Source organism: Gymnoscopelus microlampas (genome assembly GCF_963454915.1).
Source record: "Gymnoscopelus microlampas genome assembly, chromosome: 17".
NCBI lineage: Eukaryota > Metazoa > Chordata > Actinopteri > Myctophiformes > Myctophidae > Gymnoscopelus > Gymnoscopelus microlampas.
Window position 1 is genome coordinate 22,465,969 of NC_139954.1, and position 16,118 is coordinate 22,482,086.

Here is a 16,118-nt window from a genome sequence, read left to right on the forward strand (position 1 = left end):
TACTCATCTTTATGGCCATGTAATGTTTATAGTACTTCTTTGGGTTATGGCAGTTCAGTTATGTAACTATACAGTACAATAGATGGCATAACACAGTGTCCTTACTAACATCGAGCAGAATCGGAATCCAAGCATTGTAAAATAGCTGGACTTGTCTGATATTGATGAGGTTTGAAATTTAAATAACTACTGAATAAGACAATTATGAGGGGGGACAGAAGTCACAGACAAGATCAAAAGTAGAAGTAAAAAAGAAGACTATTAAAGGTTCCTGTGAGAGAAGAATGTCTGGTGCATGCAACTTTTCCATGCAGACTTCACACCATACTGTGCATACGGCTGAAAGCTAAAGCCTCAGGGTTGGGATCAGAAGAAACTAATATAGTTTTAAAAAAGACAGTGAAGAAGATCAGGAAAGTAATGAATGAACAACATTGATACTGACAGGAATATAATCTGGCAGTGAAGAGAGAATTAACACATACAAAGTTCCATAATGATGTAAAAATGAATGGACAATGGATGGAATACTGGTAAAGAGATGAAAGACAGAGAGTGGAATGTTGAGAAAGACATGGACACGTAGTTTGCAGGATGTGACTGATCTGTAACGTATTGCGTGAATGAGAAGCACCTATTCAATGCTCTCAGTGTTGGTCAGAGGTCATTCTCTCTCTGCGCAAACATATGGTTACTGTAGACCAAGGTGATTCAAGTCCAGGCCTCCACAGCACTGCTAGCTGGCACAGTTGTTTGATTGATTCACTATCAATTACTGCATGAACTATATGTGGCATATTGGCCAGATAAATGCAGAAGAAAAACGTAACAGAGCCTGGAGGCCATACTTGAATACCTATGAACTACATAGTTTAAAATGCTGTGAAGCCAAGGCCACCTACCTTCGCCTCATTACGAACTGAATCTCTCTCGCTTTCGGGCTTCCATGGGGATGTATATCCTCTTACTCAGAGTATGCATGCACTCTTGCTTCATGCAGTCCTTTACAAACAAGACAACCTCCAGAATACCGTCTGCCAAGCCTGTAATTGCACGCAGCCAGGCTGAGTGCCAATGAAGCGCTTTGAAAAAATAATTCTGTGACTCATTTTACCGATTGGCTGTTTGGTGACCAGAGGCATTGTGGTTCCAGCGGTTGACAGGGAATCCTGTCTAGTGGTGGGGGTCGGAGCTGAGGAATATAATGTACAACATGAAATCTGGGAGAAATATACTTATGCCCTACAGTGTGTAGTGAGTACAACTGATGTGGACGAACGATGGCTTCTCTAAGATTTCCTGAGAAGAGACAGAGATGGAGAGTTCAGAAAGGAAGGTCAGAGTTGTGGTCAGGAGCTTTTTCCGACCAGAAAGAAAAAACAAAAAACCCTTGAGCCAAGTTAAGGGTCACAGAGGTCATTACCGCGGTTTGTCTTGGAGGCTACATTCCGGAAGAGGGGCAGCCTGCCCTGGGTCCTATTATGGAGAACTGAGAAGGACAAAGGCAAGTGATTAATATTAAAAAAGTAAATAAATCATCCCTGAAGACGTCTATTTGAGTCCTGAAAAAGACAGCATCTGTTAATACCATGGCTACAGAATGTGGGGTATACTGTATGTGCATTGGTGCAATAGAGCTCAATCTTAATTAACAAATTATCACAGTTAAAGAGTATATTATATGCTGCACACAACTTCATTGTCAGGAAACAAAATCCTCCTAGCCTACAATAAACCAGCCAAAGGAAGATTGTGAGATTACACCAAAGGATTGGGTATGAAGATGATGATGATGCCTGCAAAATGATAAATCAAAGATCCAGTTAAAATTCTTCCAGCTCTGAGTCTTAAAGCAAGGGTCAGTGAGGGGGGGCCTGAAACAGACATTTCTGAGCAGTGATAAATCACTGTATCCTGTAAAACGTGTGCTGCCGTATTAAAACAGGTTTCAGTGGGTTGACCAAAGTCTCTATTGGCTTACCATGGCGGGGAGGGAAGGTGAAGCGTGTGCCTGTCATGAAGGGTTTCTGTGGGGAGAAAGACGAGAAGATGAATTAAGACATTTCTGATTAGTCCAAGTATATCATGTAAATAGGCACAAGTCACAACACAGTAAAACCAAAATCCCTTTTGTAAATATCTCTCACTGCATTGTGAAACCCTGTGACCTTCCTTCCCCATGTTGAATCTGTAAACGTCCCGGCCAGCGGTAATCTTATTATTCCAAGATCCCTTACGCCTGATTTATGCTTTATTATCGTGTCATGCACAAAAAATAGCAACTCTACAAGCTCACAACACGGCACAACGCAGTGCGTTGTGAGCTTGTAGATTTGCTATTTTAGTATAAGTATAACAGGGCTTTTAGGAAATGCCAGTGCTGGAGTTGATGCTCAGCAGCTGTGGTGTTTTATGAGCATGGGGGCCGATGTGACGCGACAGCGTTTCACGGTCAGAAACTCGGCACCAACAATCACCTCTCCATCTTTCTCTCCTCAACTCTCCTCCACACCCTTCTGCTTTCTCCCCATTTCCGCTCCTCCTCTTTCCTTCTGCTCTCTGCTCTTCTATTCCAGAAGTAAGCTATAGTCATGGGTCTGCTCGCTTTGGCTTGGTCAGCTCTGGCTGCGCTGATGCAGTTTCCATTCAGCAGCAGGTTAGAAAAGAAAATGATCCAAACATGAGACCATATTACACCCACTAATGCTCACTACACCATCACTGAAGCATACTGCTGGCTTTCAGATGCATTCCCTGAAAATAAGATATTTATTTTGGAAAACAAAATACAAAATGCACCTGATGTAAAAAAAGAATGTCTTTTCAGGTTAATTTAGATTAGTTATATTGCATAACCAGCAGTCCATGCTGCAGTTCGGTACAAGCAGGCCATGTTGCAGTTCGGTACAATATGCTTCAACAACAGTCTACAAAATAAAATTCACTTTAAAAAGCAATGTTTTAAACATTATTGAAACAGAATGTTGTCCAGACATACATACCACAGGCTTGACAGGACGTGGTTTATATGGTTTCTGCATGGACTTATCTGGAAAACACAATACAACAGTAAACAAATAAGTGGCACAGATGGAAAGAAATAGAACTAATCAAAACCATAACATCGCGAAGATGTTTTGAAGAAGATGTGGGTCACAATGACTCATAAAATAACTACAGAGGTTGATGGTTTCACAAGTTAGCTATTGCACAGTGCATATGAGGTTGTGGTTTTTCGTAATACACACAGTAAACTCCTTAATGTTAATTTACCTCCAAAAAGTGTAGAAATGTTAAATTAAATTAAGACTGCGATTTTATGCTGTGCACATGCCCAAAATGTACTGCAAGAAGAGGATACGTTTTTTGTTACCTACCCCCCATATTGGTGTTATGAATGACTGGCTTGCTCCACATTCCATTTCCATCCCTAGAGTTGGGTTGCACTCCAAACTCATAGGCTGTGTTGGGTTTCAAGTTGTCAATGACAGTGTCGCTGGTGGGGCACGTCTGGAAGTTCCACTTCCTGTTCCTCTCACGATAACGCACTGTGTAGTGTCTGAGACAACAAAAATATACACATTGTTTTATAGAATACAATATGCTACTGTATATATATTACTGTATTTTCAAAAGAGCTACATTACATTACATTACATTACAGTCATTTAGCAGATGCTTTTATCCAAAGCGACTTACAATAAGTGCAATCAACAAAGGTAGGGAACGAAAGCTACTAATCACCAGAGGTTATAAGTGCATTTTCTGCAATAACAAGCAACCAAGAGCATACCTAGCGCTAAGGTAAAAGTGCAATATATCAGCTACCTATTTCCTTAAACAGATGAGACAAAGTAGTCATATCTGTATCAAACAAGGAATCATCCAGTGAAACTCGGACATGAGTCAAGGGCGGTGTAGGGAATATACGGCTACAAGGATTAAAAACAATAATTGAAACTAGTTGAATTACTAGTTCATCTTGACATCTTGTCTTTTAGATACACTTTTTGGAGTAAATAAATGTAACATTTCAACAAATTGTCTAATAATAATTGCTCCTCAAATATTAGAAAATACCCCTAGAATTTAGACAGAGGGGACAACCGCCTTGCCCCCACAAAAAGTCCATACACTGATTGAGGGTTGGTCTGGTGGAAGCGGTAGTTTAAGCTTATTAGTAAAAAACGTATTAGTCACACAACCTGACCTACTCTACTCTCCGAGCCCCGATCTAGGCGGCATTTCCTGCCATCCATTATGAAATGTAAGTCAAATATTAAAAAATATATAAAACATGTGTGAAAACAAAAAACCAAGGAAAACTTCCTTGGCCTACTGGCAGCATGCTCAAGAAATTTGGTGGTGATTGGTCCAGCGGTTTGCGGGATTAGTCCCGGACACACAGACAGACACAGAGTCACAGATGTTCTGTTTTCAAGACGTCTCTTCCTCCTACAGAGCCATGCTGTGAAAATGGCATGTTTTCAACTGAACATATGTGTTGACACTCTATTCAGTTGAACACAGTCGTGTCACAACATTTTCCTTAAGTCCCATCAGGACCATGCCGCTCACCTGTAAACAATTACCCCTAATACACCACAAACGTGGGAACTGTGAATTGAAAATGCAGCTCTAAAAGGCAACTTTTAAAATATATATATATTTTTTTTAATGTTAAAAAGTTATGTTTAAGCTATAGGTCATTTGGTTATTTGTTTCTGACTGTAGTAAAGTAGCTGAGTTTCTACTGTAGTTCAGCTTCCATTGTCCTTGTCCTTCCTGGGGAAGACTTTTAGCAGTGCTATACGAGCACTACTGTACATGTTTCTTTCCCCTATTTCAGGAGATACAGATGAAACTAACATTAGCAAATTTATAAAACCAACAGAAGATTTAGGCAGAGTCATAGCAGAGTGAGGTCAAGCTTTCCAATGGCTTTTCCAAGCTGCTCTCTCTCCATATGGAGAGAACGGGGGATTTCAGTGAGAAGAGGAAGTGTGACTTAGGCCTTGTGGGAGGACTCCTCTCCTAAACACCTGTGAACACTCCATGTATTGGCTCTGCTGCTCCGTAATATGAGAGACTTAAGGGAATCATATCATCGCCATTGGGCAGAAACCTTGTATGTCCAATGCCATTACTTTTCAGGAAATGGGAAAAAAAGCTGTGTGTGTACAGTATGTTCCAGTGGATCCAATGTAGTTATTATTTAGTCACAAGCCATTGTTAATACTTGTCATTGGTTAAATATCCTGTATTAAAATTGGCTAATGGGAGGGCGGGCCGGCGGGCGGACCTCTGACATCATTCTGACTCAGCCATAAAGAAACCACAGCCACGTCACTATGACAACATAAACAAACCATGGCCACGTCACTATGACAACATAACCATTAAACAAAACAACGAGTCAGCTCCATATATGGGCACAAAAGGGGGTATGCCCATATATGGGCATATACTGATGACATCAGGAATATCCATATATAGGCATAAAAGGGACGAGGACTGATAGATACAGATATCTCCATATATGGGCATAAATGGGACACAGGTAGACAGATAGAAACAGACGTCTCCATATATGGGCACAACAGAGACACAGACAGACGGTACAACGGGTACTCTGACAAATCCCCGACACTATGACTCAGACATATTGGTGACTCAGACATATTGGTCGGATCGGCAGAGCGACGTAGGTGTGAGAGCTGCGTAGCGGCCCGAACTCTAGATGTGAACTCTAGTGAAAACCCACAGACAGGCTTAACCACTTTCAACCTGGCATCCCTATTTGTGCATGTCATTAGGCAAATATTCTAAAAAAAAATAAAAAAATAGCGAGCATCTTTTTTAGCGATATTTGCCCGGACGCTGTCTAAGTATAAAACAGGGCATTCATTTATTTTATTTAATGTGTGTGCGTGTGTGTGTGTGTGCACGTTAAGTGTGTGTGGCGCATACAATTGTGTGCAAATCATTCTTCCTCCATCTGTTCCTCTAAAGACATAAACTACTGTACAGTTGGTATGTATATTGATTCAAAAAGCAGAAAGTGAATCTCTATGGATCAGTGTGACTGTTTTATTGGCACATCATGTGAGCATCCTTAGCACCCTGTCTTTCTGTCTTTGGTCAGAGGCATGACCATCCAGACCCAGAAATGAAAGTAACAGTGCCCAGTGTAACAACTGCCCTCGCACCCCAGTTCTCCCCATTGCATGTGTGTGTAAATCTCACCCATCCTCCAGGCAGTCCTTCATGATGTTGCCCTCATAGGGGGTCTTCAGCAGCGTCCCCCACGACAACAGCACTGAGGTTGGGGTCACGGAACCAATGACCAGATGAAGTGGCTTCTCCAGTTCGACTTTCCCTAAGGGGAGAAGATGGCCCTCCATCAATGTCCAAGGTCTATTTTGATGTTGAACAGCTCGTGCTTCAGAGTTGAATCTTAGTATTACCGTATCCATGTCATTTATAATGCTAGATTATTCTTAATTGTATTCAGGAATCATTCTTTACCTGTGCAGTGTTTCTTCACGTCATTGATTGGGATGGGCTGGACAGCGATGAGGTATTTGGGTTCTGCATCTGAAAATCAAGAGGAAGGAAGGGTCAAAATAAAGGTTGACCCCCAATAGGGCCCAAATGCCTCATGGGGGATAGATATCAGGGCTAACTGTCGACAGGGGCCAATGGTGATGTGGAGGAATGCACGCTGAACCTCCACAGATATGCTGTTCTCTCCCAGGGACGCACAGACTTGAGCAGTAACTAAACAAAGGCTCAAAATGAAACATTCATGTGCACCATTCATAGCACTCTTTTCAGCACACTCCACACAGTCTGTTTCTCATTTGTTTCTCAGTGCCTGCGATCCGGGCCCCAAAGACACAAACACAGCATGAAGAACGATTCCTACCAATCTCGGTCTCGTAGGGCTGTCCATTCTCAGGCAACTGGATGAACTGCTTGGAGAACATGCTACTGCCATAGCCTAGGATATAACCCTCCAGCTTGGTGTCGGCGTTGGGACGCAGAAACTTCATTACGATGGTGTCTCCTGTGGCATTGATGCGTACCTTCATGTTCTGACGTCTCACTGCGGGGACAGAGTAAGGACACGTTCTATTCAATCCTCAAGTATTTAATCATATTGAATGAAGAGCAAAACATCTTACTGAACACACAGTACTTTTGTTTTGCAATAGCAATGATTAAGGCCGAACAACGAGATGAGAGGCACCTATTAACACATTTTATTATGTGCTTAGCTTATTGGGTGCAAACATCACAGTTAGTTAGGACTTAAGCATACGCTACTTACAATAATTGTATACTGTGTGTGTGTGTGTGTGTGTGTGTGTGTGTGTGTGTGTGTGTGTGTGTGTGTGTGTGTGTGTGTGTGTGTGTGTGTGTGTGTGAGAGAGATTCTATGAGGTGCTAGCAGTGGGCACGGGTATGCCTCAATTCATGGAAGTGGCTTTGAATTAAGGCAAATGTTAGAGTAAATCAAAAAGTTAGAGTAAATCAAAAATCTGCAAACACTTGGCTTGAGAGTAAATTAGAAAACAGAGAGCATGGCATAAAATAGAAAGCATGTGCACACACAAATAGACACAAATGCACACACACATACACGTACACACGTACGCACGCACACACGCACGCACATAAACATAGTGCCCTGCCAAGTATCTTGATGTTCCCTGCCAGAATGAACTGTTTGTCAGCACCGAGCCCAACTGCACATTGCCAGTGCTTGGAGGCAGAGGTTAACAGAGGACGTACACCACAGGACTCCCAGAGAGCCCACAGGACAGCTCATATTGTTGTTGTTGTTGTTGTTGTTGTTGTTGTTGTAGTTGTTGTTATGATCGGTGGGGGAAGTATGGGGGCGGTAGCTGAGAGTTCCTGACGTGTATCTAATGATCAAGATTCAAGCTCTTTATTGTCACATGCACTCACATGCACAGCTCTGGCAACATTGCAGGCAGTGAAATTCTTAGTACTTAAATGTACTTTGATAATGAACGAAAAACCTGACTTAACAACAACTGCAGTGATGGTGTGTGAGGTCAGAGAACTGCAGAGAGCTGCTGCTTCAGCCAAGAACAAATGAATCTGCGGTGGGTGAGAGAGTGGCAAATATGACACGCTTTACTATAGAACTTATGTACTCGCTTTGTGCAAGACTCGTGCAGTATTCCCCTCAGCGCATATGCTTGGCTCACATTTAAGAGTTAAATGAAATAGTGGAACTTTGTTTGAGGCACTATGCCAGCAGTTGTCAGAAGCCAACCCAGAGACACAGCGAAAAAAGGGGGAAGCCCTGAGTTCGAAAAATAGTCCCATGCTTTTCCAGCTGTGTGCGTTCTATCAAAGCTGCATTTGTTTTTTTTCTCCCTCAATGTTTCCGATAAAACAATAGAGGGACTGGCTCTGAGGGAGAGGGCTCTCAGTATATGAAACATTAGAAAAGTTCTGGCAGACGTTTTTAAGCTCCAATACAAGCAAACACTGGCCCAGGCCCACGGCAACCCTGTCCAAAGCCCAGCCGCTTGGCCCACACACCACTTGGGGACTATTAGACTTATCAGTGTTTCCAGCGTAAAATGAATAAAGATTTTAGAAATGGATCCAGTCATAACCCCTACAATCAATCAACTTCAAAGGAAAAGAATCAACAGCCAAGTACCCAGAACAGACTGTCGAGGCATTGATTTGCCAAGTCACGTGTGTGTGTGTGTGTGTGTGTGTGTGTGTGTGTGTGTGTGTGTGTGTGTGTGTGTGTGTGTGTGTGTGTGTGTGTGTGTGTGTGTGTGTATAACCGCAGCCTGTTTTATGAGGACCATAGTGCAGCAGACAACTGAGACATGTTAACCCGATTTCAACTCGTCCCCCCACTGTGTTTAAGCATAATCTGAAGGATGGGGCTTGTCCCCATGGAAACAAGGGTGGTCTGTACTTCATGTCCAGAAAGCCATAGTGCCATAGTGGTGCCAGGGGCCAAAGGTCATTATATAGCTGCATCCTCGGACCTCAACTTGTCTAGGCTGTGTCATTACTGTGAAGTTAAAGGCAAACCTCGCCGATTTCGAATCTAAATCCTATTTTATTATTTTGTTGTGAAAAGAAATATATAGTGAGGCGGGGTAAAAAAGTACCCTATGTCTTCTGTTTATTTCTCCACAAACGTTTTGACGTTGTGAAACAATTTTTTTTCTTGTCACTGGGCATATGCATATGTCTGTGAAACTATAATTGAGATCTCCACCAAGAAAAGGCTGTGGCCAGAATCTCTGTCTGTCTGTGTGTCCGAAGCTAATCTTGCTAGACCGATCATTGCCAAATTTCTTGTGCACACTGCCAGTAAGCCAAGGAAATCACTCCCTGCATATTTTTTCTAATTGGTCTCATGGTGACGCTATTCCAGCCCGCTTTATGTTTTGGTCTATAGCTAGTGAATCATACTGTGTCCATATACTGAATACTGTTGTAGGACATGCCCATTTCTGCCTAAATAAATTTTGCATTTTTTTCAAAACACACTTTTTGCTACTCCTCCTACAGATTTTGTCCTAAACTCACACGCTATACATGATCTCTGGACTGATAAATATGATAAAAATGTATCATACAGAGTTGTGACATTCCATACCAATTGGCTATAATTGATATTTGATTATGCTGTGAAGAAGAACATCATGTAACATTGTTACATGGAATAATATAATTTCTGCCACCCAAAGACATGACAAAGAGTTCCATTTATTCCACCACCCTGCAATCCGTTACTCAAACAATGCAACTATCATATCATATGAGACATGAGCTATGATATCGTGAGACTGATAATAAATCCTGAAAAAAACGTATAAATAAATAATGTTATTCTCAAGATCGAACTAGACAACTGATGATTTCAGATTGTTACATTAAAGAATAAATCATGTACGGTCTTTGGTGAAACTCCTTTTAATGTGTTTGCATCCTGATTTTGTTGTGAACTAAAGTCATCTCAAACTGGAGTCCCTTATCAGCATGGAATGATTGGATAAAAGGATTTTCTGACCATTGTCTGACCACATTCTACCTCTTATACCGCCCTGGGTAGACCACCCGGCCTGGCACAGATATGCTCTCTGCGGTGTGTCCCTTTCTCGTTTATTGTTAATCTATCCAATCCATCTGTTAATCCATCCATCTGCTTGCAAGCACCAGGGAATCAGGGAATTCATGAAAGTCATCTGAAGGGTATGATGAAAAGACCACATATTTCTGCACATGTCTGAGATAGCTTAGGTAAATCCAAGTCCATCCATGGCATCATGCTGACATTCTTAAGTACAGCATAGGTGATAAAACCGAATCCCGTCACTAAAAACATCATGAAAAAGGCAGCCCTTTGCTCTCCACACATTCATTTGGCGGTAGAGAGAAGCACATACTGTACTGTAACTTTGCACAATGTTAAGCTGCATTCCAAGGCTACAAGATATACTGCTGCCCAACCGGGTTAGGATAATCATCCTGTGAAGTACATTATGTATTGCCTCTGAGTTGTTCACAGCATAACAGCAATAAAGGCAACAAGAATATACTGTAGCTGGTCCATCAGCAATTATAATACCAGCAAATTCATCAATCCGTAAAGAGTCAGCCAATAAACACGTCAGATCATACAATAAACAGTGCCACATCATTCAACAAACACCACCATGGCTCTGGTCCTGTTTTGAACTAGGAGCCAGGGAGTGTGATCTTCTGGGTCTGAAACTGAGAAACTCCCTTTCACTGGAAAGACTGAATGGAAACACTCACTGGAGGCAAGTGAGCTCAGGAGAGGCAATCTTGGCTCATCAGTGATGATGGATGGTCCTCTGGGAAAGGGAGTAGGTTAATAAGGTTGTCAGCACACACACACACACACACACACACACACACACACACACACACACACACACACACACACACACACACACACACACACACACACACACACACACACACACACACACACACACACACACACACACACACACACACACACACACACACACACACACACGCACGCACGCACGCACGCACGCACACACACACACGCTTGTGTATGTGTGTTCATGTATGCATGTGTATTATGTATTTCTGGAACCACTGTTGGTGTTTTGGTTGTTGATTTAGATCCTTCTTTCTGACACTGCCAAACTAATTATTCTTGGCAGCCCACTCGTACTCTCCTGTCTTTGTATGACTGCTCACACTTCCACTTTTTTTGCAAAATGAGGGGAACTATAGTACATGGAAGCAAGTGCTCTGTTTATATACTCTGTGAGATTATTCTGTGAGGTAATGAACTAGAAATATCCAAAGCAGCATCTCAAATGTCTTGGAATGGGACAACAACAAGAAAGACTTGATTTATTTCGAATCGTGTGGAAGAACTGTTGCTGTTGCATCTGGCAGTACTAGCTGTTGGAACAGACAAAATAAGGAACTCATATCCTGCAATTGAACATCACAGCAATCTGCTCTACTGTGTGAATGAAGGCACTTATCCCAAATCAATGTATTCACGTAATTTGCTGTGTATAAACTTTACACCCTATAATGGATCATAATGTCTATAGAATTCATTAAACTGACTGCAAGACCCATGATGTCTCTCTCACACACACACACACACACACACACACACACACACACACACACACACACACACACACACACACACACACACACACACACACACACACACACACACACACAGAGGTTTTGAGTCTCAGCATGATTTCATGCAGCTCTGGCATATGTTGGACTCTCAGGTTTCTGCCCTGGGAACGGAGGAGAGAAGAGGTAGTGGGGGACTTGGCTTCCACCACTGGGGAGAAAGGCAGAGATGTTTAACGGCCCTCGGTAAAACAGTCGCCTTCATTTAAGTCAGTGAAGTGTCAAAATCCCACAAGCCCCATGCCAGCGATGCTGGTAAGCACAGACAGACAGACAGACAGACAGACAGACAGACAGACAGACAGACAGACAGAGAGAGAGAGAGGCCTCTCAGGAAGTGTTTGTTGATATATCAATACCACTGACCTACTGTATATTAGCCCTAATGAGAAATACCCTCGCTGTAACCAAGGGGGAACCTCAAACCACCAAAGATCTGTTCAATCCCAGCATGACCTCTCACATCCTCTTCTGTCACTGGAACACTCTTAATATAAGGGTGATTTATACTTAGTTACGTGACATCATATAGATGTAATGCGTTGCGAGCTTGTAGATCCGCTATTTTCGATGTGTGAAACCGGGCTTCCAGACTCTTGGAGCAAGGGAGGCTGGACCCTCTTCACCTTGCAGCCCAGCTGGAAAGAGTCTTGCCGGGGATCACTCTCCCACGTTCTCCCTTGCCTTGGCTGGTTCTGTGCTATTCCCCGTGCTCTCACACTATATCTCCCTGTGTCAGATTATACCGAGCAACAGCTGTTACCCTCACTCAATCTCTCCTGTCCCATATCTGTCTCCAGTCATCTTTCCAGCTCCATGACCCTCTTTCAACTTCCTCTAAATCCCTTAAATCCATCTCTCTTGTCCTCCACTCCCCTCGAGTAATTTCTCCACTTTTCCTCTCCTTGTCCTCATCATTACTCTACACGTGATATAAGGCATGTTTTGACTGGCACAGCTGTGTTGTTGTGTGGCTACCTTATTGCTCCACCTACTGTAGCTCGCTAGCTTATCATAGATTGTTCTGGTGTAAGTGCCATTGTAAAAAAAAAGTCATCTGTGAAATATAAACAGTAGGCTACATGCGTATTTCTATAGTTGAAAAAAAGCATGCAAACACATACAGTACACTATCATTACAATATCACATTACATAATATGCCTCAATCCAACACTAGGGACGTGATCCAAGAAGAAGAGCGATATGGACCTTAAACACCCCTCCCAAAGCAAAAACACACATACACTCTTTCATCCAACTCCCAAATCTGCACACTGATTGTATGCAAGCCAAGTTTAGCTAGCAACACATTGGAAGCTGTCTGGGAGCCAATTTCACAGTCTTTTCCACTGTGCTTGCCTCTTCTCACTGACTCCACTCTCCTCACTTCAAATCAATTTTATGACCATCAAAGTCTCTAAAGGGTGCCCAACTTTAATTCACAGAAAACAGTACGGCTGCTCAGTGCTCACACACCAGCTCAAACAACAACAAGAAGCCAGACATCTCTTTGACTGTGTGTGTGTGTGTGTGTGTGTGTGTGTGTGTGTGTGTGTGTGTGTGTGTGTGTGTGTGTGTGTGTGTGTGTGTGTGTGTGTGTGTGTGTGTGTGTGTGTGTGTGTGTGTGTGTGTGTGTGTGTGTGCGTGTGTGTGCGTAGGTGGGTGTACAGTACATGTGGGTGTGTGTTCAAGTGCACTTAGACAGTGGCAGGATAATGATACAATATGGCAAACGTTTGTGGAAAATCTGCAGTTTTCCACAACTGTCGTGACGTGGAATCCTAATCAGTAGAAAGGCCCAATACAAGCTAATTTGCTTTAGTGGATCCGGTTTAAGCCCCTTTTTATGGTATGTCTGTAAAAGAAACCACTAGTTAGGAGCTATGTTTACAGTACATTCAAATTGGTAATACAAAACCTGCAGACCTCCAGTTCTGGAAAGGGTCTGTATGTCTGCATATGTCTTTTGTTTACATCACAAGACTCCCTTCAGGTTCTTTGACGTAAATATATTAATGAGCGCTTTAATATAAATCTTTATAGAAACAATAAAAGATCTCTTGCCATAAGCAATGAATGAAAGTAATTAGCTAGCTTGTAACCAGACCGATTTTCTGCTTGGTGGGTGATGTGGGCACAGTTCTGGGAAAGCCATCCCACCAGGGTGTCTACAAGCCTAACCCCCATGACCACCGACCTGGAAACACTTTCATTGGACACTATGAGCAGCGGCTGACCTCTTTTCTCTGCGCCTGCTCTCCTCATTTCAGGGAAATGGGAATAACGCACTTGGGTCATAAACACCCAGTGTTTGCATAGTTCCAAATCAATTGAGTTTTAAATGGCGTACAGTGTGAGTGAGTTTGGGGTTTACAGTGTTGGGATTTGACTTTGCTTTAATATTTTCAAATAAATAAAAGTTTCAGTATGCATGTGGAGCAGAGAAACCCTTTTAATACCATCTGCTATAATGATAGAGTGCAGTTAGACCTGCTTCAAGGATACACCCACCAAACAAGTGTCTGGGAACCCCAAGGAGGAGCTACAGTTGTACCTTATGACCACATGTGTGCTGATTAGGGTATTATCTACTGTAGCCATCATCAAAACAAATCACTACTATATCCCCACAACCAGCATCCATCACACAATAAAACGTATACAAATTATAACTCCCAACAGTTTGTCTTGGCTGAATCACAATAATAAATAAGATGGATCTGTCTGAACCTACATCCCGACACGTGACTTCAAACTTAACCAGCACAAACACACGGATATACATCAATGCATTCCATGAACCAGCGGCTTTGCTCAGCAAGTGAGTGTTAATGTAACGTAAGCCTTGAAGTGTAAACATGGACCCGTAACAGGTCAGAGTTGAATTATCACTCAGGATCATTTGACAAGAATGACAGAACATCACAGTACACAATGCGGATCCAGATGCCACGTACCTCTGCTCCTGTGGGCCACGGAGGGGCCGGATAAAGCAATCCCAGCTACGAAGAGCACGAGGAGAAGGACCAGGAAGGTGTGGGTGCGCTGCATCATCACTGATGGTCTGCTCAAGTCTCAGGTGTGACGAGGAACGTGGTACTGCTGCTAGATGCTAGGAGCTGAACGAGGAACTGAGTGAAGCAATTTTAGCAAAAAGAAGGGAGGACGGACCTCACTGGGCAGAAATACGAGGAAACAACTGCTGACTTAACCTTGTGAACAGGATGAAAGTTGGACAAGCAAAAGGGACAAGAGCGGTGCTGAGGACAGTCTGGAAGATCTGTGTATGCTGTAGATAGTTGTAGTGGCTGTACTACTTCTCTGAGTTTGGTGGCTCTCAGGACTAGTACAGCTCACTTGACCGGGTGTCTGGACGTAGCGGGCTCCTCCAGCACCATCTATACCTCTACGGGAGAGGGAGGGGACAGAGGGAGCCGCCCCCCACCCACTCCACATGCACTTTCTCCTTCTCTGCCTTTCTTTCTCTCTCCCCCACTGCCCCCTCCCTTCTTCATTTCTCCCTCTCCCACTGCCCCCCCCCCCTTCTTTCTCTCTGTCTCTCCTCTCTCACTGTGTAAAAGTTCTCATTTTTCTTCCCTCCTCCTCTGTCCCATTTTCCCCTCCTCTTAGTCTGGCTTGTCCCCTTAAACTTGGCTTTCCATCCCCAAGGCCATTTTAATCCTTTCAATTGCTCATTATCTCTTTCTCCTTCTCTCGTTCTTTCACTCTCTCTTAGTTTGTGTTGACTTTCATAATGTTCTGTGTACATTATTTGCTAATCTATCTCACTCTTCCACACGTGCAGATTCAGTCCATTTATTTTCCCTCCCTTCTTCACTCAGACCAAAGGAGAATTGGAGAGGTTTTGAAGGTTGTATTAGCGTCCTGTATCCAAGGCGCTGCAGAGTGTAGGGGGATTTCTGCCATTATACTCCATGGAAACATTGTCTCTCATCCCACAAAACATACACGCTGCCAAAAGCAGAAACACATTATGGACCCATGCAATGCTGGATAACTGCAGAGCCCTTCAAAATCACGTGCCGCAGACCGCATACTTTGCACATGCTTCAAACATGTCATTCTGCTAGAATTCAGCCCATCACAAACACATGCTGATGTTGCATTGCACGATTTCTTTGAAGTCTGAGCTCATCCATCATCACAGTTACAGTCTCAGTGTATATTTGCGTGTGGCTGTGTTTGTTTGTGTGTGTGTGTGTGTGTGTGTGTGTGTGTGTGTGTGTGTGTGTGTGTGTGTGTGTGTGTGTGTGTGTGTGTGTGTGTGTGCATGCGCGCGTTTGCGTGTGCACGTGCATCCGTGCGTGCTGGACCAAGTCTGTTCATGAATGTCCAAGAATCCATCTTGCCAGAATTAGGC

General features: G+C 43.0%; 1 protein-coding gene across 1 annotated transcript in view; it reads right to left on the bottom strand.

The window, feature by feature from the left end:
* Positions 1-15,099, bottom strand: part of abi3bpa (ABI family, member 3 (NESH) binding protein a) — a 31,727-nt gene extending 16,628 nt beyond the window's left edge. Inside the window, 8 exon segments of the mRNA XM_084085505.1 lie at positions 1,115-1,192; positions 1,982-2,027; positions 3,003-3,049; positions 3,378-3,559; positions 6,247-6,379; positions 6,529-6,597; positions 6,929-7,108; positions 14,695-15,099. Of these exon segments, the coding sequence (XP_083941631.1) occupies positions 1,115-1,192; positions 1,982-2,027; positions 3,003-3,049; positions 3,378-3,559; positions 6,247-6,379; positions 6,529-6,597; positions 6,929-7,108; positions 14,695-14,791 (832 nt within the window). The 5' untranslated portion in view covers positions 14,792-15,099.
* Between the last annotated feature and the right edge of the window lie 1,019 nt (positions 15,100-16,118).